This window comes from Danio rerio, chromosome 25, assembly GCF_052040795.2.
Source record: "Danio rerio strain M-AB ecotype USA chromosome 25, GRCz13ab, whole genome shotgun sequence".
NCBI lineage: Eukaryota > Metazoa > Chordata > Actinopteri > Cypriniformes > Danionidae > Danio > Danio rerio.
In genome coordinates this window covers 23,485,141-23,507,931 of record NC_141045.1, presented here as the reverse complement: position 1 = coordinate 23,507,931, position 22,791 = coordinate 23,485,141, and the positions used below count along the sequence as shown (strand labels likewise).

At 38.8% G+C, this 22,791-nt stretch overlaps 1 protein-coding gene across 3 annotated transcripts in view; it reads left to right on the top strand.

Annotated features, from left to right (window-relative positions):
- Nucleotides 1–22,791, top strand: part of pkp3a (plakophilin 3a) — a 49,809-nt gene that overhangs the window by 16,545 nt on the left and 10,473 nt on the right. For all 3 annotated transcript variants that reach the window (XM_087310481.1, XM_087310480.1, NM_001045280.1), the window contains 6 exon segments: nt 16,934–17,057; nt 17,242–17,446; nt 21,104–21,278; nt 21,779–21,896; nt 21,988–22,152; nt 22,229–22,411. In XM_087310481.1, the coding sequence (XP_087166607.1) occupies nt 16,934–17,057; nt 17,242–17,446; nt 21,104–21,278; nt 21,779–21,896; nt 21,988–22,152; nt 22,229–22,411 (970 nt within the window).

The following is a 22,791-nucleotide window of genomic DNA, read 5'->3' as shown; positions in this document are numbered from 1 at the left end:
CAATATTGCAACCAAACTGTTTTATTTGTAAAATATATTATTGTGGAATGCCCTATTTTTAATATTATCAGCATATTATACAACAATTTTTTTTCAGACTTTAAATAAAATATTTTTAAATGTGAATCTTTTTTGAAATTTTTATCAAAAGTAAAACCTTAAAAAACTGTTTTGGATTTTATCTTGTATATTATCATTAATATTATTTATGTATTTTACCTTGTGTATTATTTATTGCTGTTGGTGACTTTTAATTGTTAGAATATTCTTTATAACTATAGAAAAGTGGTATTTATAAAATCTGGTAAACTTAATCTGTTTTTTTTTTTTTTTTTTGCCATGACATAGCCAAATCTGAAATGGCAATAAACACAAAATTCTCTCTCTCTCCCTCATCCTCCATAGACAATAGGGGTTTGGTCTCACGGTTTGGTTTGGTTATAATTATCATGCCATCGATTTGGTTCAATTTGATATCTCGGTGCATCACGGTGCATTGATACTGCTTTCCATACATAATTAGATTTTTTCTTCATATCACAAGAACTTTTTTGATTAATATCTATAAATATATTAATATTAATATATTATTTGCAATACAATTAATTTTGACAACCCTAATAAACTAGGATCAAAAAAAAAAAAAAAATGGCCATAAAACATTCTCATATTCCTTCAGTGGTTCAATCTGAATATTGTCAGGCTATAAAAATACTGTGGCGCATTAAACAAAAACTATATAATTAGCCGTTTCATCTACTCTGTGTTAGTATATTGTGCACGTTCCTGAGCACTATGCAAGTGATGTAACCAACTTCCTCCATTTGAAACAAAGCAGAGTCAACACATGTATACTGACACTGAGGAGAAGAAAGCTTATAAATCTCAATTTCACTTACTGTATGCCTGGTGGGTGGCACGGTGGCTCAACTGTCACCTCACAGCAAGAATTTCACTGAATCAAGCCCTGGTTGGGCCAGTTGGCATTTCTATGTGGAGTTTGCATATTCTCCCCGTGTTGGCTTGGGTTTCCTCCAGGTGCTCTGGTTTCCCCCACAGTCCAAAGACATGTGCTATAGGTGAATTGGGTAAACTAAATTGGCCTTAAAATGGACTAAGCAACAAGAAAATGAATGAATGAATCAAATTAGCCTTAGTGAATGAGTGTGTGTGTGAGAATGCGAGAGTATATGGTTGTTTCCCAGTACTGGGTTGCGGCTGGAAGGAAATCAGCTGCATAAAACATATGCCAGAATAGTTGGCGGTTCATTCTGCTGTGGTGACCCCTGATAATCAGGGACTAAGCCGAAGGAAATGAATGAATGAATGAATGTAAATCTGGTTTAGTGGTCCAGAGTCACACTTACTTTATATTATCCTGTTGCTTTGGTTGCTGCTAAATATTAAAAACAAAAAAGCATGTATGTCATGAAAAGCGCTGTATAAATGTATGGAGTTATTATTATTATTCATTCATTTATTCATTTTCTTGTTGGCTTAGTCCCTTTATTAATCCTGGGTCGCCACAATAGAATGAACTGCAGCGGATGCCCTTCCAGCCGCAACCCATCTCTGGGAAACATCCACACACACACACTCATACACTACGCACAATTTAGCCTCCCCAATTCACCTGTACCGCATGTCTTTGGACTGTGGGGGAAACCGGAGCACCCAAAGGAAACCCACGGAAACGCAGGGAGAACATGCAAACTCCACACAGAAACGCCAACTGAGCTAAGGTTCGAACCAGCGACCTTCTTTCTGTGAGGCGACAGCACTACCTACTGCGCCACCTTTATTATTATTATTAATATTACTGTTGCTTTGCTGATTGGATGGATAAAGCGTACAGCTAGAGAAGTCTTGTCACTTCACTAGAAGATAAAGGGAAAAAAGTTACAATTTTGATTTATAAAAAAAATCTAAGGGGCATCACGTCACTGTGATGCATTGGGTAGCACAATCATTTCACAGCAAGAAGGTCACCGGTTCAAGCCCCGGCTGAGTCAGTTGGCATTTCTGTGTGAAGTTTACATATTCCATCCGTGTTGGTGTGTTTCTCCTCTGGGTGCTCTGGTTTCCCCCACAGTCCAAAGACATGTGGTATAGATGAATTGAACAAACTAAATTGGCCGTAGTGTTCATGTGTGAATGCAAGAGTGTATGGGTGTTTCCTATTGTTGTGTTGCAGCTGGAAGGGCATCCGCTGCGTAAAGCATATTCTGGATAAGTTGGTGGTTCATTCACCCCTGATTAATAAAGAAACAAAGCCAAAAAGAAAAATTAATGAATTAAAAAAAATCTATTAAAGCACTGGTATATTGTAAAACCAGTGCAGCTGGAAAATATGCGTAGACTGTTGTCATGAAGACTTCAATGGGTGTTGTTGTTATATTCACAATGCAAAGCAGTTATTTACAAATGCTGAGCACCAATCATAGCTCATCAAATTAAAATGCATAGACCTGATTCGCAAGTTTAAATACTTTGTTTTACAAAGCTGTCAAATGAAAATCCAGGACAATACAATCTTTTTCTCTGTCTTTCTATTCACGTGTGTGTTACATAAAGACTCATAAAGTTTTTACCAGACTTAGACACAGTTTTTTTGTCTAACGTTTGGCATCCAACCATTGAGTTAATTATTGATGCCTACAAAGATAAATCTTATTTTCTTTCATTGTGTGAAGCACCTTCAAGTGTTATTAACTGAATAATTCCAAAGTCACCACAACTGTTTTGTTAGCTATTTTGTGGCCCCATAATGGGCCTTTATTATTGTTTTAAAAAAGCAGTTTTATTTTTATGTTAGCAGTCAGCCTCAAAGGTCATATATCATTTTAAACAGGAGAACCTGAAGCTTCAGTATAATCTAAAATATTTTTTGGTCTAAAAACATATGAACAGACAGAAAATTTTCCAGAATTTCAAGAAAAACAAAACAGTTATTACAAACAAAACCTCATAAAGTTTTTTTTTTTAAAATAAATGCTATGATGTTTTTGTAACCCCCATAAAATAATGAATGGGTGTAAATAAAACAGATTAGACAGATAAAATAGATAAGACAAATAAAAACAGATAAAATAATAAATAAATATACACCTCATCATCATTATTAAAGTGTTAAAGTGTTGATGCTAAAATAAGTATTAAAATAAAATGTATAAAAAATGTTAAAACATGTATATGTGAGTTATAATTCTCTGATTGGGTGTCAGGCTGTCAGCAGTCTTAAGTCAGCAAATGAGAGCGCTGGATGCTCATCTCCGCCCCCTGGTGGTTGCGGATATTACTAAAGCATCGGAAGAGACACACAGCGTGACAGAAAGGAAAACCGAGTGATTATAAAGTAAATATAGCGAAAATACATTAGTTAAAACTTTTAAAACCAATATAATGTTAAAAATATAAGTCTATAGCACGAGGATGGCGAGGGATTGAGTAGATATATGCTGATTTGAGCGCGATGGATGCATTTTGACTCGGTGAGTTCATCATTAGCTTATTGCTAAAATAATAGAAACATATTGAGTGACAACATGTTGAATGTGATAATATTTTATTAGTTTCATGTTTAAGAAGTGATAGAAAGTTGTATCTTTCTGTTTAATGGAAGAATTATCCATTATCACAAGGTTATAAAACCGCATGGTGTTTTATTATTTACTACAGCTCACAGACATCACTGTGGTCACGTGTACCTGATAGGAATTAAAAAAAGAATACATTAGAAGAACAGGTAACTGAAATTAATGTTATTTGTTATGACAGTAGTTTTTGTATATGTTTTGTGGATGTTTTTATGCTATTTTGTTCTTTATGTATATATTTTTTTATCATATTGTAATACTGAATATTTGCTCTGGTCTGTGAAAACAGGCCAGGTTTTTATCGTTGCTGGATTTTGGAACTCTTGCGATTCTCGGTTGATGGCGAGCCTCCCAAGTGCAGTTTCAGTGGACCTACAGGAAAGGACTGATTTCTAGGGAAAAAGGACACTTGCTTTTTCTACTATTTCCCTTCACTCAAGTAAGAGGATTTGATCCTTAAGACTGTTTCTCTTTTTTTTTCCAAGAGGAGGACATTTTGTGAGTACCCAAAAGACAGTTGAAAGTAAATAATTAATTTATTTTATTTTGATCTTCCTGGATTTGAAACTTGATATATTTGGAAAAATTTTATTTGGTTACATGTAACAAAACAATTTGGAAATTGTTGATTTATTTGAACTCTCCTCTATTTGTGTTAATTGTGAATTTAACAAAATTTACAACGTCATATAAAGGGTGCACCCGGGGTATATTTTTTAATTAGTGTTTATTTTATTGTTATTTCTTTTGTGTGTGTATTTAATACAGAACAACGTTGTGCAACATACCTTTTTGTCTCTGTGAGTTACTCAGCATCACCACTACCTCCTTTCCCGTTCTTAGTAATCTTCTGATTTTAATTGTTTGGTCCTTTAAGGTTTAATACCCGTTACAAAGTGGCGAGCCAGCCAGGAGGTGGCGCTGTTGCTGAGTATTAATTACATTCTAAGCCATTATTTTTGCCTACGTTGACCAGTAACAATTGACAATGGATATAATAGAGGCAGAAGGGATTAAAATTCCGAATTCAGTGATCATTAGCGGATTAACACAAGACAAAAGTGATGATGAGCTGTTTGATTTCCTAAAACAATATGGTTCTTTTGCCAAAACAGTTTTTATTAGTGACAAGGATTCTGAGTTTTATCAAAGTGTTATACTTGAATATACCAGTGGCCAAGCTTTGCATTCTCTAGAGCCACAGCTACCTTATACTCACCAGCTATCCAGTGACCCAAGTGTTATTTACCATGTGAGAGCATTATCTAGTGTGTTTACACAGTATAAGGGAACCAGTGTCACAAAGTCATACCTGGAGGGACTGAAAGAAGTAGCAAAATTGAGTGGGACTGATTTTGAGATTGTCTTGAGCCAGATGCTGTCACAAATGACTGCTGAGCTTACTCCAACGTCCGCTGACACAGAGGCTGATGACGAGGATCTGGATGAACCGCAAGCTCAGGTATGTCCTGAAGAGAGTTTTACCCCAGCCCCTGTCAAAATTAGTCAACCAGATGACTCACTGTCACAGCATACCTCTGCTAAACCAAATAAGCCCCCCCTCTTAACCTCTTCAGAGGTGTTAAATCCACCTGAGGTTCAAAAACTCGTAATTGAACATGTGGTGAGAACTGGTGAAGTGGCTACTCAAGGACTTATGCAGCAAAGGCTTAGGGTATTTTCAGGAAAATGTCCCAGACCCGGAAGTGAGGTCGATTACGACACTTGGCGCTCCAGTGTAGAGCTAATGCTGAAAGATTCCACCTTATCTGATTTGAACGTATCCAGGAAAATAGTAGACAGTCTTTTACCACCCGCAGCAGATGTTATAAAACATCTTAGCTCTGAAGCTCCATCATCAGCTTACCTTCAGTTGCTGGATTCTGCTTTTGGAGTTGTTGAGGATGGAGATGAACTCCTTGCAAAGTTCATGAATACTCTGCAGGACGCTGGTGAAAAGCCATCTACTTACTTGTACAGATTGCAGACAGCTTTGAGAGTGACAATAAAAAGAGGTGGTGTCTCACCTGAAGAAGCAGATCGGCATCTTCTCAAGCAGTTCTGTAGAGGCTGCTGGGATAATGATCTAATTACTGACCTGCAGCTAGAGCGAAGGCGTAATAATCCTCCTTCATTTGGGCAGCTTCTACTTATGTTACGCACTGAAGAAGACAAACACACCGCAAAAGTCACTCGTATGAAGCAGCATCTTGGGTCTTCTAAACCAAGAGCAGTAATGCACTCGCAAAGGACGTGGGTTTCTTCTGAGGTGGAGCAAGGAGAAGTTTCAAACATGGTATCACTTGCAGCTGAAACTAAGGAGATCAAGAGACAGATAGCAAAACTACAAAGTCAGTTGGCTAGCCTTGTTCCTGCTCATAAAACCCAAAAGAAAGCTTCACAGCAAGCAGTAGTAAATAAACAGGAGAAAAAGAAGTCAGATACTGCTAACCGGTTAACTAGGACTCCAGTTAGCCAAAGACAAAAGGACAGGCCTAGACCATGGTACTGCTTTACCTGTGGTGAGGATTGTCATATTGCATCCTCTTGCACTTCTGAGCCAAACCCCACACTTGTTAATGCCAAGCGTAAACTTTTGAGAGAAAAACAGCTACTATGGGACTCTCAGAACGCCAACTCCAACCCTGATTTAAACTAGAATCAGTCCTTGTTGTGGGACAGACAGGGGCTGAGTTGGAATCACAATGTCCCAATACTAATCATGTTTTTGAAAAAAGTCAGGTTTCTAAAGTGCAAAGCACTAGCTTGCCAAAGGGGTTAATAGGTGCTATGAGCATTGCTGAAGTTACTATAGCCAATGAAAAATGCAGCTGTTTATTGGATACAGGCTCTCAAGTGACAACAGTTCCAAAGTCCTTCTATGAACAGCATCTCTCAGGATACCCAATTAAGTCCATTGATGATATCCTGGAAGTAGAAGGCGCAAATGGTCTATCTGTTCCATACGAAGGCTACATAGAAATGGGAATTACCTTTCCAGAAGAATTACTAGGAGTGAGCGTTGAAATACCTACAGTAGCCTTAGTAGTTCCTGATGTAAAAGCTCACAATCAGTCAATGGTTCTTATTGGGACAAACACCTTGGATGTTCTCTATAAGAAGTATTTAAGTGCTGATCCCCCAAAATTTCAACCTTGTTCATATGGTTACAAAGTGGTACTTAAAACTCTTGAAATAAGATGGAGACAAAACACAAGTGGTGTTCTTGGCCATGTACGATTGAGGGGTCGAGCACCCAAAGTTTTAATGGCTGGTCAGACTGTAGTGGTGGGAGGTTCAGTTTCAAATCCATACAGAATAGATCAAACTATACTTGTGGAGCACTCACCTGATTCATCTCTACCTGGAGGGGTGTTTGTCAAGCGGTGTCTCCTTAATCAGCCCAAGAACCAGATAAATAGCCTACCAGTTGTGCTTACCAATGAGACAAATCATGACATTACTATACCACCCAGATGTGTGATCGCTGAGCTCCATGCTGTGGATTCTTTACAGCCTCTTTCAAAAATTTCCAATAGTAATGGAGAGGGTGATTTCACTCTGAACTTCGGTGATTCCCCCTTACCCCAGGTATGGAAGGAGCGCATTTCTAAAAAACTCAGAGAAATACCTGAAGTGTTCAGTCATCATGACCTAGATTTTGGCCACACCCAGAAAGTGAAGCATAGCATTAAATTGCACGATGAAACTCCCTTTAAACAGAGGGCACGACCTATTCATCCACAAGATATTGAGGCAGTTCGTAGGCATCTACAAGATCTTCTTGCAAGTGGAGTCATCCGGGAATCAGAGTCACCTTTCTCTTCCCCAATTGTGGTGGTGAGAAAGAAGAATGGGGATGTACGTCTATGTATAGATTATCGCAAGCTGAATATTCAAACAGTGAGAGATGCCTATGCTTTGCCGAATCTTGAGGAAACATTCTCGGCTCTGACAGGATCTAAATGGTTCTCTGTCCTCGATTTAAAGTCTGGGTACTACCAGATAGAAGTGGATGAGGCAGACAAACCCAAAACCGCCTTTGTCTGTCCGCTGGGATTTTGGGAGTTTAATCGCATGCCACAGGGTGTGACGAATGCCCCAAGTACATTCCAAAGATTAATGGAAAAATGTATGGGGGACATTAATCTGAAGGAGGTACTTGTTTTCTTGGACGACTTAATAGTTTTCTCAGACACATTGGAAGAACATGAGACTCGACTATTAAATGTCCTGTTTCGTCTAAAGGAATATGGTCTGAAACTCTCCTTGGAAAAATGTAAGTTTTTCCAGACGTCAGTCCGCTATTTGGGACATATCGTGTCAGAGCATGGAGTGGAGACTGACCCTGAGAAGGTCCAAGCTTTAAAAACCTGGCCTGTACCTAAAAACCTAAAAGAACTTAGGTCTTTCTTAGGCTTTGGGGGATATTATCGTCGTTTCATCAAGGACTACTCTAAAATAGTGAAGCCACTTAATGATCTGACCTCAGGATATCCTCCGCTAAGAAAGGGTGCCAAGAAGTGTAACAAAGGAAGCCAGTACCATAACCCAAAAGAGTCCTTTGGTGACCGATGGACGCCTTCTTGTGAAGAAGCATTTCGAACCCTTATAGAAAAACTCACTTCTGCACCTATTCTGGGATTTGCTGACCCCAAACTCCCTTATTTTCTCCACACTGATGCAAGTACAAAGGGACTAGGGGCAGCACTTTATCAAGAACAGGATGGGCAGATGCGTGCAATAGCATTCGCAAGCAGAGGTTTGTCTCACAGTGAGTCTAGATATCCTGCTCACAAACTTGAATTCCTTGCCCTAAAATGGGCAGTGACTGAAAAGTTTAATGACTACTTATACGGTAACCAATTCACCGTTATTACAGATAGCAACCCTTTGACTTATATCCTCACTACAGCAAAATTGGATGCTACAAGTTATCGATGGCTGTCAGCTCTTTCCACCTTCTCTTTCAAATTGCAATACAGAGCTGGCAAGCAGAATGTAGATGCGGACAGTCTCTCAAGGAGACCCCAGGAACCCATTCCTGAGACTGCTTGGTCCAGTAAAGAGCAGGAAAGAATCCATCAATTTGTACAACACCATCACCATGATGCTGCTGACATTGTTAGTGCCCCAAATGATGTAGTTCATGCTATTTGCGAAAAGCACCTTATCAATCAAGACGCAGCTTCTGGGGTTGCACTGGTGGGATCACTTGCACTCCGTCCTGATGCTATACCTGATGAGTATGGAGAGGATTGTAATTTAGATGGATTACCTGTTATGCCTTACCTACCACATGAGATTGGTGAAAAGCAGAGAGCAGACTCAGTCCTTCGAGAAGTCATTTTCCACTTGGAGTTGGGGGAGAAACCTTCTCCTACAGTGCGAAAAGAGATTCCAACTTTTCCTCTTTTTCTAAAGGAGTGGAATCGACTTGAGTTGCGAGATGGAATACTCTATAGAAGAAGGCAGGAAAATAATTTACTCACTTACCAACTAGTACTCCCTGAGGATTTAAGGCCCTTGGTGATGAGCAGTTTACATGATGACATGGGTCACCTAGGGATTGAGAGGACTGTAGATCTGATTCGATCTCGTTTCTACTGGCCAAAAATGGCTGCAGATGTGGAACGAAAAGTCAAGGAGTGTAGTCGCTGTGTGCGTAGGAAGGCACAACCCCAAAAAGCAGCTCCTCTGGTCAATTTTCATGCCACTAGGCCGTTACAGCTGGTGTGTATGGATTTCCTTTCATTGGAACCTGACAGGAGTAATACCAAAGACATCTTGGTTATTACTGACTTTTTTACCAAGTATGCAGTGGCTTATCCTACACCTAATCAGAAGGCTAAAACAGTAGCAAAGTGTCTTTGGGAGAACTTTGTCACACACTATGGGTTTCCTGAACGCTTGCATAGTGACCAGGGCCCTGATTTTGAGTCACATGTCATCAGAGAGCTCTGTGAAGTGTCAGGCATAAAGAAAAGCCGAACAACTCCCTATCACCCGCAGGGAAACCCGGTTGAACGCTTCAATAGGACCCTGCTGGGCATGTTGGGTACTTTGGAGGAGAAAGATAAAGCCCATTGGAAAGACTTTGTCAAGCCACTTGTCCATGCGTACAATTGTACGAAGCATGAAGTCACTGGGTTTACTCCTTATGAATTGATGTTTGGCAGACAGCCAAGATTGCCTGTTGACCTTGCTTTTGGTCTGCCTCATCATGGGAAATCAGATGTCATTCCTCATTCAGAGTATGTGAAACAGCTAAAATCCCACTTGAAGGAAAGCTATTTGCTTGCTTCACAAGGTATGATGAAAACTGCTGAAAAGAACAAAACCAGGTTTGACAAATCTGTCACTCATTCTTCTTTGGAGGTCGGGGATCGTGTCCTGGTGCGAAATGTCAGACTGCGTGGTAAGCACAAGTTAGCGGACAAGTGGGAATCTGAGGTGTATGTGGTGGTAAAGAAGGCTGGCGACTTACCTGTCTACACCGTTCATCCTGAAAACAGTGAAAGTCCCCTTCGTACCCTTCATAGGGACCTCCTTCTTCCTTGTGGTTACCTGCCATTGTCAAACAGTTCAAACCCCTCCCCACCCAAAATGTCAAGACCTAGAACAAGGCAGAATCCAGGTTTCCAACAACCTGAAGAGGATTGTTCTTTCCTTAGTCCAGAAGATGAGGATTATGAGTGGTATGGTGATAACCATCAAAATGTGGAACCATTGCAGTTCTCTACAGTGTATGATGTTCCCCAACCAGTAAAAGGGAAGAGTGTGTCCTTAGCTGATGAATCAGCTGGTCAAAACCTCGGAAAAGATGGAACTCAATGCAAGGAAGGAACTCAAAATGATAACCTACCTGTAACTCCTCCAGTTGACAACTTACCTGATGATCTTTCAGCCAATGATCCTCCAGTTTATAATGCACCTGTACACTCTTCAGTTTATAACCCATCTGATGATGTTCTGGAAGTCTGTGAAACAACTGAGACACCTGGAAAAGACCAACCTGAAACTGATAACAGTAAAGACTTACCCACTCAGAGAGAGAGTAAAGTTGAAGAGGCAAATGATTCAGAAAACTCTGGTTCTTGTGAAAGAGAAGAACAACAATCAGAACAAGAAATACCTCCACTAAGACGTTCTGCAAGGGAGAGAGACAAACCTGAGAGACTTACCTACTTTCAGCTTGGAAATCCTCTGTCTCATGTTGTTCAGTCTCTGTTCCAAGGATTAAGCACTGCTCTTGTTAACTCTCTCAATAGTGTTGAAGATCTGGGTGATTCTCCTATAACTTCTGACATTCCAGCAAACATAGTGACTACCCAACCGCTCAGAGCATGCAAAGGGACTTGCATTGTTTCAAGAGGGGAAGGTGTAACCCCCATAAAATAATGAATGGGTGTAAATAAAACAGATTAGACAGATAAAATAGATAAGACAAATAAAAACAGATAAAATAATAAATAAATATACACCTCATCATCATTATTAAAGTGTTAAAGTGTTGATGCTAAAATAAGTATTAAAATAAAATGTATAAAAAATGTTAAAACATGTATATGTGAGTTATAATTCTCTGATTGGGTGTCAGGCTGTCAGCAGTCTTAAGTCAGCAAATGAGAGCGCTGGATGCTCATCTCCGCCCCCTTGTGGTTGCGGATATTACTAAAGCATCGGAAGAGACACACAGCGTGACAGAAAGGAAAACCGAGTGATTATAAAGTAAATATAGCGAAAATACATTAGTTAAAACTTTTAAAACCAATATAATGTTAAAAATATAAGTCTATAGCACGAGGATGGCGAGGGATTGAGTAGATATATGCTGATTTGAGCGCGATGGATGCATTTTGACTCGGTGAGTTCATCATTAGCTTATTGCTAAAATAATAGAAACATATTGAGTGACAACATGTTGAATGTGATAATATTTTATTAGTTTCATGTTTAAGAAGTGATAGAAAGTTGTATCTTTCTGTTTAATGGAAGAATTATCCATTATCACAAGGTTATAAAACCGCATGGTGTTTTATTATTTACTACAGCTCACAGACATCACTGTGGTCACGTGTACCTGATAGGAATTAAAAAAAGAATACATTAGAAGAACAGGTAACTGAAATTAATGTTATTTGTTATGACAGTAGTTTTTGTATATGTTTTGTGGATGTTTTTATGCTATTTTGTTCTTTATGTATATATTTTTTTATCATATTGTAATACTGAATATTTGCTCTGGTCTGTGAAAACAGGCCAGGTTTTTATCGTTGCTGGATTTTGGAACTCTTGCGATTCTCGGTTGATGGCGAGCCTCCCAAGTGCAGTTTCAGTGGACCTACAGGAAAGGACTGATTTCTAGGGAAAAAGGACACTTGCTTTTTCTACTATTTCCCTTCACTCAAGTAAGAGGATTTGATCCTTAAGACTGTTTCTCTTTTTTTTTCCAAGAGGAGGACATTTTGTGAGTACCCAAAAGACAGTTGAAAGTAAATAATTAATTTATTTTATTTTGATCTTCCTGGATTTGAAACTTGATATATTTGGAAAAATTTTATTTGGTTACATGTAACAAAACAATTTGGAAATTGTTGATTTATTTGAACTCTCCTCTATTTGTGTTAATTGTGAATTTAACAAAATTTACAACGTCATATAAAGGGTGCACCCGGGGTATATTTTTTAATTAGTGTTTATTTTATTGTTATTTCTTTTGTGTGTGTATTTAATACAGAACAACGTTGTGCAACATACCTTTTTGTCTCTGTGAGTTACTCAGCATCACCACTACCTCCTTTCCCGTTCTTAGTAATCTTCTGATTTTAATTGTTTGGTCCTTTAAGGTTTAATACCCGTTACATTTTATACTTTAAAAATATATTGTTTACATCCAACATTACCGGAGCAAATTATAGCATTTTATTTCAATGTTATTCTAGGTGTTTTTCTTTGAAAAAGTGGTCAATTTTATTTATTGACAATATAGATGCCCAAGATGTTTGTATTTTTAATTTTCTCTAACTTATTTAAGCAGTTGGCATCAAGTGTCTTCTGCATTATCATATGTAAAGTTAAAGTTAGAATTATTAGCCATATAATAATGCAACAATAATTACGACTTAAACTGTATGTATCTTTAAACCATGCACAACAAAAGATTGGAGTCATACTAATTAAAATCAAAGCATGTCTGCTATCAAAATAAGATGAAATTGGGCTACTTAAAGGGATAGTTTACCCAAAAATGACATTTCTGTCATCAATTACTCATTGTTGAGTTGTTCCAAATTTGTTTGCATTTCTTTTTCATCTGTTAAACACAAATGAAGATATTTGGAAGAATGTTGAAAACATGCAACCACACTGCAGGCACAGGGTGTCAACATGATGTCATATTGACGTTGTACCCCAACGTACCCAAACAATGAGGTGAAGTTGAATTTGGTTTGGAAATGAAAATCAGGTTGACATCAGAATCCAACGCCAGGCCAATGTCAATATCCAATGTCCAACCTAAAATCAACCAAATATCAACGTCTAATCATGTTACACCTTGACGTTGTGTGGACGTTACTACTATGACATCTATCAGATGTTGGATTTTGGTCACTTTCCAACAAAACATAAAATCAACCAAATATCTGACGTCGTTATTGGCCGTCAAAAAAACATTGTCCTTAGACATAGGCTAGACATTGAATTTTTGTCTCCAGACGTCTTGACCTAAATCTAACCTAATATTAACCTCTGATGATGCTGTGTGCCTGCTGGGCATTGACTTCCATGATATTTGTTTATCCCACTATGGGAGTCAATGGAAACAGGAACATTCTTTAAAATATCTTAATTTGTGGGTGAATCCCTTTTAATTACTTTAAAGATGTGTGTAAAAGTAGGATGCTAGCACAATTGGTGTAAAACTCCTCTCAAAGTAGGCCTAATGTACTTGAAATACTCAAATAGCAGGTTTCGAACCACAAATGACATGTCTTCGCCAACGCTTCCCAATTACTGTTGGTCCAAAAGAAAACCACTGAATTACGTACCATAGCTGTTTGAGCCATACCACAGTTCACCTCAAGTAATACTCTACAAATGTGCTGTTTTCATTGAGAATGCTAACTTGGTGTGCAAATAAGGATGGTTACTTGTCTCACAGTTAACACAGGAATGATTCATGCTTTGATTTAATGGCCTGCGCGCACACCCACACTTGGCTTATCTATGTGTGTTGCACCAACAGTGTGTGTTTATGTGTGTGTGTATATGCATGTGTAAGTGTGTTTGATGTTGCCCAGCCCTGCCTATATGTGTGTAAAAAGTGAAGAGCGAGTCTGTTGTGCAGGCACACCCAAACCAGTCCAGCCACTTCACAATTCACACACCCTGGGAAAAAAAACACATACACTTGCTGTCACTCCAGTGACATGCAGCAGCAGCACACACACGCATGTAGGAATGTCCTGTTGAGCAAAACCTAATGCTGACACTTAAAATGGACAAAAGTGCTGGTTAAGTACTAGCTAATCACTTTGCAAAGAAATGGCTTGCCTCTTCAACCCTATTAGCTATCATTTCCTGTCAAAGCTCTACTAATACAGTAGCCAAAGTATTTTAATTAATAGGCTTGAGTGTAGAGTGGAGCTTTAAAACAATTCAAAAACAATTGTTCATTCGTCATTATTTAAGTTTTTTATTTTTAATTATTTTAAGATGATTATATTTACATAAGAAGATAAGCTTGCACATATACAGCGCTGGAAAAAGGTAATGGGCCTTTATTTAGTTATTATAAGATATTTAGATTTGCCATTAATATATATAAAAAAGCGCACCTTCTCATACTTCAGCATCCAAATCAAAGTCCCTAAAAGCAAAAAAGCTTAAGGTTCTCTAGGATTGGCCAGCCCAGTCACCATACATGAATATCACTGAGCATGTCAGGGGTAAGATGGAGAAGGCATTAAAGATGAATCCAAAGAATCTTGATGAACTCTGGGAGTCCTGCAAGAACGCTTTCTTTGCCATTCCAGACTTTATTAATAAGTTATTTGAGTTTCAGAGATGTATGGAGGCAGTTGTCCAAGCTCATAGGAGTCATGCACAATAATCATTCTGTTTCCACTGCATCATGACTTTATATTCTCTACTAGACATTATTTCTGTTAAGTGACATAACTTTTGCTTTAGCAAAGTCAGACCTTACTGCCTTAATAAAATAATAAAAAATCAAGACATGATCATATTTTATTTTTTCTAAAATAAGCGTAATCTAGAGGCCTTTGCCTTTCATTTAAGCCACTTCTTATACCAAATGATCAACTAGAAGACAAGTTATTATTTGTTGTTCAAAAAACCTAGATAGACGACAAGACTTTTGTCAGATTATAAAACTATTAAATGTATGACCCTCAAGGACTAAACCAGTTGTAATTGTCACTTTTTGGAGATTCAAATCATCTTATTGTGTAATAAATAAGCTTTTCATTCATGTATGGTTTATTTATACAAGAAATTCTTTAGCCGAGATACAACTTTAAAAATCTAAAGATTAAGAAAAATCTATATATTGAGCAAATTGCCTCTAAATTTTTCCAAAATTAAGTTCTTTGAAATCTATATTACAATTAAAAAAATAAGGGTTTTATATATTTACAGTAGAGAATTTACAAAATTTATTCACTGAAGATGATCATTACTTAATTGTAGTAAATTGTAAAAAAAAGTAGTTTTGGAATAAAATAAAATTTGATAACTTAGACTTATAAAATGTATTTTTGTGTTTTTCCACAAATACGCGTGTAACATTTTGTGCTCCAGGGTCACATATAGTTGAAACCAGAAGTTTACATACACTCTAAAAAAAGGAACATACTGTGACCATTTTTTAAAAAAATGTCTGATGGTAAATCATACTAAACATTTACTATTTTAGGTTTTTTAGGATTACCTAAATTATTTACATTTGCTAAATGCCAGAATTTTGAGAGAAACAGAGAATTTCTTTAAATTTCTAGATAGTCAAAAGTTTACATACATTTCTCTTGTATTTTTTTAGATTTGCTTTTAAACTGTATAACTTTAGGCAAATGTTTTGGGTATCCTTCCATAAGCTTCTCACAATAGTTTGAAGGAATGTTGACCCATTCATTCTAGCAGAATTGGTGTAACTGAGTCAGATTTGTTGGCTTGTTGTCTTGCTCCCACAAGCTTTTTCAACACTGCCCACAAATTTTCTATATGATTGAGATCAGGGCTTTGTTATGGCCACTCCAAAGCATTCACCCTCGTGTCCTTAAAGCACATTTTAACTAATTTGGCAGTATACTTAAGCCTGGTTAATACTTCTGCGTCAAGTGATCGCGTGATCCACGGTGCAAGACTTGCGCGTAGCCATGCATTTATACTTCTGCACACTGTTTCTGTTGCTCTGCAATAACACTTTCAAAACACAAGCTGGCAGTAGTTTTTTATGCTTCTCTGTGTCGAGTTTCTTCACTGGTGTTTTGTTTTTTTCTGAACGCTTCCTTAAAGTACAAGTGGCTGTTATTTGCTCATTTTGAGGCGGGAACTGATGGACTGGAAACAACAGTCTCCATCTAGAGTTCCTTCACAGGACTCCACACTCACGCTCATGCTGCATCATGCTCATGCGGCTGTCAACTCTGCCCCGCACTCGTCAGCGATACCAAGCCGACCAATCACAGAGCTTGCGCTACGCGTATATTTGAGAGGTGCACGTAAACATTGCCGACGGCCACGCCGAGGGCTATGCGCCCACACGTAGGCTCCGCCGTAGCATATGCGTGCGCTTGACACAGAAGTATAAATCAGGCTTTAGGGTCATGGTCTGTTTGAAAGACCTATTTTGTCCTTCCTGCTGCAACCCAGTACTGGGAAACATCCATACACTCACATTCACACACATAGACTACAGACAATTTAGTTTATTCAGTTCACCTGTAGCGCCAGTCTTTGAACTGTGGGGGAAACCGGAGCAACTGGAGGAAACCCACACCTACATGGCAGAACATGCAAACTCCACACAAGACTCGATCCAGCGACCTTCTTGCTGTGAGGTGACAGTGCCAACCATTAGCCACTGTGTCACCCTAATTTTTGGTCTAATATAAAATGAAGTCAAAACCGACATCATTTTCTGTTAAGAAATACTCTAAATAATAATATTCTTATTTGAAATATCGAAAAGTTGTCAGTACTTTATATTTAGATTTTTTTTTTACTTAAAACGTATTTATTAATGGCAAATCTAACTCCCAAAGCTTCATCATACCTTTTTTATATTGATTTTCTCTAATGTTTCCTCCTAGACTCAACAGTTTGGACATGCCTACTGCCATCAACTATCTTGACCAGTCCGATCAGGAACTTCAGATGTTGGGCGCCGCCTACGTTCAGCATGAGTGTTACAGTAACAATGATGCCAAAAAAAAGGTATGCGCTGACATATCTGTAAACATTTGTTGTTGTATTTGCACTGTCTGTATTTTACACTGTCTGGAGCCAGCACCTAAGCTTTTAACTCATCATAGCACAATAAAAGTGATTTGATTTGAATTGAAATGCCCAAAAATGCTTCTTCAGTTAAGTACCTTTATGCTTTATTGGTTGTTTTCAGGTGAACCAGTTGAAGGGAATTCCTCGACTGGTGCAGCTTTTCAACAGTGACAACCAAGAGGTGCAGCGCTATGCAACCGGTGCCACAAGAAACCTCATCTACGAGAATATGGAGAACAAAGTGGCTCTTATTGAAGCTGGCGGAATTCCCAAACTCATACAGGCACTGAAAGTAGAAGATGATGAGTTACACAAAAACATTACAGGTGTGTTATATAGTCCTGCTGTTTTACACTTAACTGATTTGGTTTGATTCAAAGGAACTCTGGCCTAATGGAAACATGAGGGAAGCGAACAACTGTTGTCAGTTGGCTCACAAAAAGACACAAAAAAAGGAGACCCAGGACTTTATAGTTTACAAAGTTAAAATGCAAATAAATAAACAGTAAGTAATTTAATATAAACACTATAAATGAGGAGGACTTCTCTCCTCCTCAGTCTCCGGGTCTGAATGGAGACACAGTGGATAGCAGTACAGCAGATCTCCTGCCCTGTCTATTCCAACCGTTAACCCTGCTTGTAATCTGTAGGTTTTAATCATATGGCGACCACAGCAGCATGGATATAGACAATGTGTCTGTATGGTAACAAACTCAACTGATAAAACACAAAGTCCGCCATTCTCCAATTTTCTCACAGCTCTCCCAACAAAAATGTTTGCTGCAAACCAACAGCTTTGATCAGCCCTGACAGAATCGCGGGAGAAAACATGCAACAAACCCCATGGATCATGGAAACAAACACACACACAACCCATGCCATGCACAGACGTGGTCTCACCCAGTCATTGGGTCTCATAGCTTGCCAGGTCTGCCTTGCCTTCGGAAAGCACATGCTCTCATAAATAATTAAGAAGCAGGGCCTTCTCATAGGATAAGAAGACTCTGGAAGATGAAATTTGCAGACAAAAGCTCAAAATGATCCAGTTTTCCCCACAATAAAAGCTGACAGGTGCTAACATCGTCTTTACTGACGCTCAACACACAAATCTGTTAATATTTTTTGAAGTACTCCAGAGTGTCTTGAGCCTTTGAAAGGCAATGGTGGAAAAGTTAATTAAATCTTTATTGTTGTACCAAAACCTTAAAGGTTTGGTCACATTTACGTCTTGTGGGCAAAATCCAGAAAAAAGTGAATTTAAGTGATCAGGCATCTGTTTGAAGGAAAAAAAACTGCAAGTAGGTTCTTGTTGATCTAAGAGCTGAATAACTCTAATGCCTTGCCTAAAAAAGAAAATTCTAGACTCTAGCAGATCAGGTTCAGTGGTAAGAAAGTCCGAAAGCCAATAGTATAGGCATGAAATCGAAATGAAAATGAAGAACTATTACAGAAAGTGTTGAATCACTCTGACCAACATAAAGACAGCAGCTTTGGCCCTTATGTGAAATTCCATATCAAACCAGCATCTCCAGATAGGCAACACAAACAAAAGTCTCAAAAACTGCACCCTTAAGTGAAAAAACCTAGTTATACTTTGGTCTTGAGTCCACGATGAAGGTCTGGTGTAGTCTATGCCATACCCTGATGTGGACCTTTGACATACACCTCCTAAAAAGTCATGAAGAGTGCAAGATCTGTGATTGGTCAGTTTGATATCAATGATGGCTGTGGGAGGGGCCGAGAGTCACAGGAGCAGATAGAGGCCTGTGGAAAGAGTTTGACAAGCCTCAAGTCTGGCAAAGGAGCTCCAGATGGACACTTTGGTTTTTTTATTTACTTTATGGTTAAAGTTGTTGAATGTTTACCGGTTCCATCCTCTTTCTTGAATTCGTGTTGAATTTGAGCTACTTCTACAGTAGCACTTCCACATTAGCGAAAAACCCAAAACACCCACAAAGCAGCGTGAAACCGTGGAACATAGAGACCCCACTGCCTACTAGAGTTTAAGAAAAGTTCTTGTCAGAGTGGCATAGAAAGAACAAAAAAGTATAAATGCCTACAATGAAGTCAGCTACATGCATCACTTGAAGTATAAATAAGGCTTCAGTCGCTAATTTGCCTCTCGTAGCAAGAGGACTGAGGTTACAACTCTCACACAACTTTTACCTTTGCGTTTAGACCGAAGGCAGCATCAAAGTAGCTGGAAGTTAATGAAGTTCAATAGAAGCCAGCCACGAGCGAGCGACGCGGCACGTCTTTGGCGACGAGGAGAGTTAAAATCAAGTCCACTTTATGGTAAAAGCTGTGACGCGGTTTGGTGGCAAGCAATCGGAATGTAGAAGTCAACCGCTAGAGAGGATTCCAGAGAACCCAGTTCTGTGAACTTTATGATAAAAGGCACGCAACATTTTTATGATAGAAAGCGTCATTTTTTTATGGGGGAATGTAAGTGATTTATGGCCCCTTTCAATATGAGATCAATGCATTGAATTTTGACGCTCTTGCCAGCAGTGCAGTGAAGGCCGCCAGGGCAGCCAGAGCGAACTTTGACGCTCTTCGGTGTGAACGCACAGTTGATAGATATCCATAATACTTCCCCTTCTAAATCTCACTCCCATCTGGGTCACGGCACCAAAGCAACTCCTATGTTTACATTATGAAAGGTGAACACAACATGATACTAAGGGCAACTGGTTTTACCAATCAATAGCTATTGTACATTTATGACTTGTTTTAAGCATCAGTCTAGATCAGAGGTCTTCACTGTTTCTAGAGATCTACTTTTCGGCAGAGTTTAGTTACAACCATGATCAAACACATCTGTTTGAAGGAATCAAGTGCTTCTTTAGATCCTACTTTTAGCATCTAAGTTTACACGACAATGATCTAGACAAAAACGGAAAAGGTTTTTCATTGCGTTTTCAAAATGCTTAACATTTTCAAAATGGTCTGGTGTTTACACAAAAACACTGTCTTACCTATGGGCCAGTATTTGGCCCAGTATGTACCTTGTTAGTAAGCAGTACCTGAAAGGAAGTGACTTGGTGCTGGTGTGTGTATGATGTGTCCTCGGTGGTTGTTGTAACTTGAAGTAAATCCACTCTTTGAAGCATGACCAAACACCAACATCAACACTAAACATAATCCACCATTGTTTTTTTGCACTTGCATTTAATCCAGTGTTTCTCAACCAAGTTTCTGGAGGAGCACCAGATCTGCACATTTTCCATGTCTCCTTAACCAAACACACCTGATTCATCATCCACTCATGTGCAGAGAATGAAAGACCAGTAATGAATGTTACCGAAAAAGGAGACATCCAAATCATGCATTGTTGGTGGTCCTTCAGGAACATGGTTGTGAAACACTGATTTAATCTACACCTCCATAAATTACACGTGCAAATGACATCATCATTTTTAGAGACCCTTGTTTTTGGGTGTTTACACAGACCTGACCTTCAGAACCTTTCACTTTATAACGCATTTTCAGAAGAAAAATGCTGTTGTTGTGAAAATGGACAGGCATTTGGTTTAATTGTTGGATCTGAAATCTGCATCAAAGTAGATCTCCAGGAACAGGGTTGAGGACCTTTGGTATTGATATATATCTGTGTTCTATGCAGGGCGTTGTCTGTTAGCTTTATAATGCATCAAGCTACATTAATTATTGCTCAGCGCTGTCTTGACATGTGCCTTGGAATGAGAGGACTCCTGTAGCGAAGATTCGTGAGTCAGGTTTACGTCTGTCCTTGCGGCTCTTTGCATGTCTGGATATGCAAGAACTCCAGTAAACATCTGCCCTATGAGAACATCGCTACTAAACATTAGGAAAATGACATCATAAGGAAAGTCAAGGAGGTTTTAAGATTTTTGTGAGAGGTTTTTGATTTTGTGAAACAGGTTTTGTATTCAAATTTTTATCTGCTTCCCATGCCACTTTCCCATGCTCTTTTGCTCATTCATTGTTTTTATTCCCTGTAGGTATCCTCTGGAATTTGTCCTCTAAGGATAGTCTGAAAGAAAGGCTGGCACGAGAAATTCTTCCTGAATTGACAGACAGGATTTTGATTCCCCTCTCCGGAACCGGAGACCAGGACATCATTGAGCTAAACCCCTCAGAGTCTGACATCTTCTTCAACACCACTGGCTGTCTCAGGTAACTCTTTTTGAGTTCCCCTTTGCTTGTTCCTGTTCCTGTAGGAACTTCATTGATTGATAATGCCCTCTAGCCACATCCCTGTTTGGAAACCTGAGAACGAAAACACATCAATGTCTTAGTTCAGGGGTGGCCAACCCTGTTCCTGGAGAGCCACCTTCCTGCAGATTTCAGTTGCAACCCATATCAAACACACCTGCCTGTAATTATCACGTGGTGTTCAGGTCCTAATTAATTAGTTCAGGTGTGTTTTATATGGGTAGCAACTGAAATCTGCAGGAAGGTGGCTCTCCAGGAACAGGGTTGACCACCCCTGCCTTATTTCAACCCAAAAACTAGCCCAGAAAGAAAACGAAGCCTGGAAATAGCCTCTTTTAGACTATTCAGCAAATATATGAGAACAAGTTTTAGCAAACAAATTAAACGAAATTCACCACTGAAATTAATGAATTTTAATTCAACAAATTGGAAATTTAATTTTTACATATCCCTTTGTACAGGAACATGAGCTCTGTAAATGAGAAGACCAGACAACTGATGAGAGAAACCAAAGGCCTCATAGATGCTCTGGTCGGCTACATTAAGAAATGTGTGGTGGACAGTAAAGTGGAAGAGAAGGTAATTGTGCAACACACACTGTACTTCTGTCTCTGTTGTTAAAAGCTGTGTGTTTTTATTTGAGAATTTATCTGTGTGTTTTCTATATCAGGGTGTGGAGAACTGTGTGTGTGTGTTAAGGAATCTGTCCTATCAGGTGTACAACGAGATCCCCCCCTCTATAGCCTCACGTCTAGATGGTCCGCGTCGTGCTCAGAGCTCTTCAAAAGCAGAACCCATCGGCTGCTTCACTCCTAACAGCAAGAAAGCCAAAGAAGTAAGGAATAGCCCATCACAGACTTTCATCTGATTAATAGCTTCAAATGTAATGCAAATATTGTTGTATATTCCAGAGAAAAAATCAGGACCTCACCACATTTACAGAAGTTTCACGGACACCCAAAGACATCGAGTGGCTCTGGCACCCAAAGATAATTGAGTTGTATAACCAGGTGCTCACGCGCTGTGAGATCAACTCCACCACACGAGAGGCTGCGGCCGGAGCCTTGCAGAACATCACTGCTGGAGACAAGAGGGTAAGAGATTCAGTTATGTGGCATCCAACTACCCAGAACATACTAGGAATTTAATCTGGCTGATTTTCATGCAAATTTTGTCAGTAAAAACGATTTTAGTAAACCTCCAGCACGCTTGTTTGGATGGTGCCGAGTTTACGACCGAGTCATAGTTCATTGATAAGCTATGCAAAATGTTTTTTTTTTAATTGTGCGATAACGACAACTGCTTAAGTTACTTCTTAATGAATTATGGCTTTAGTAAAAGCTACATGTTAAATTAAAAGATATAATAACGTTTTTACCAATGTTTTGAATCTGAAATTCGGTGAGATTATTCCGTAGTTGAGTCTTTACTAGTTACGCTGATTCAACGAATGCAGTTAAATCTTGTTTATTCA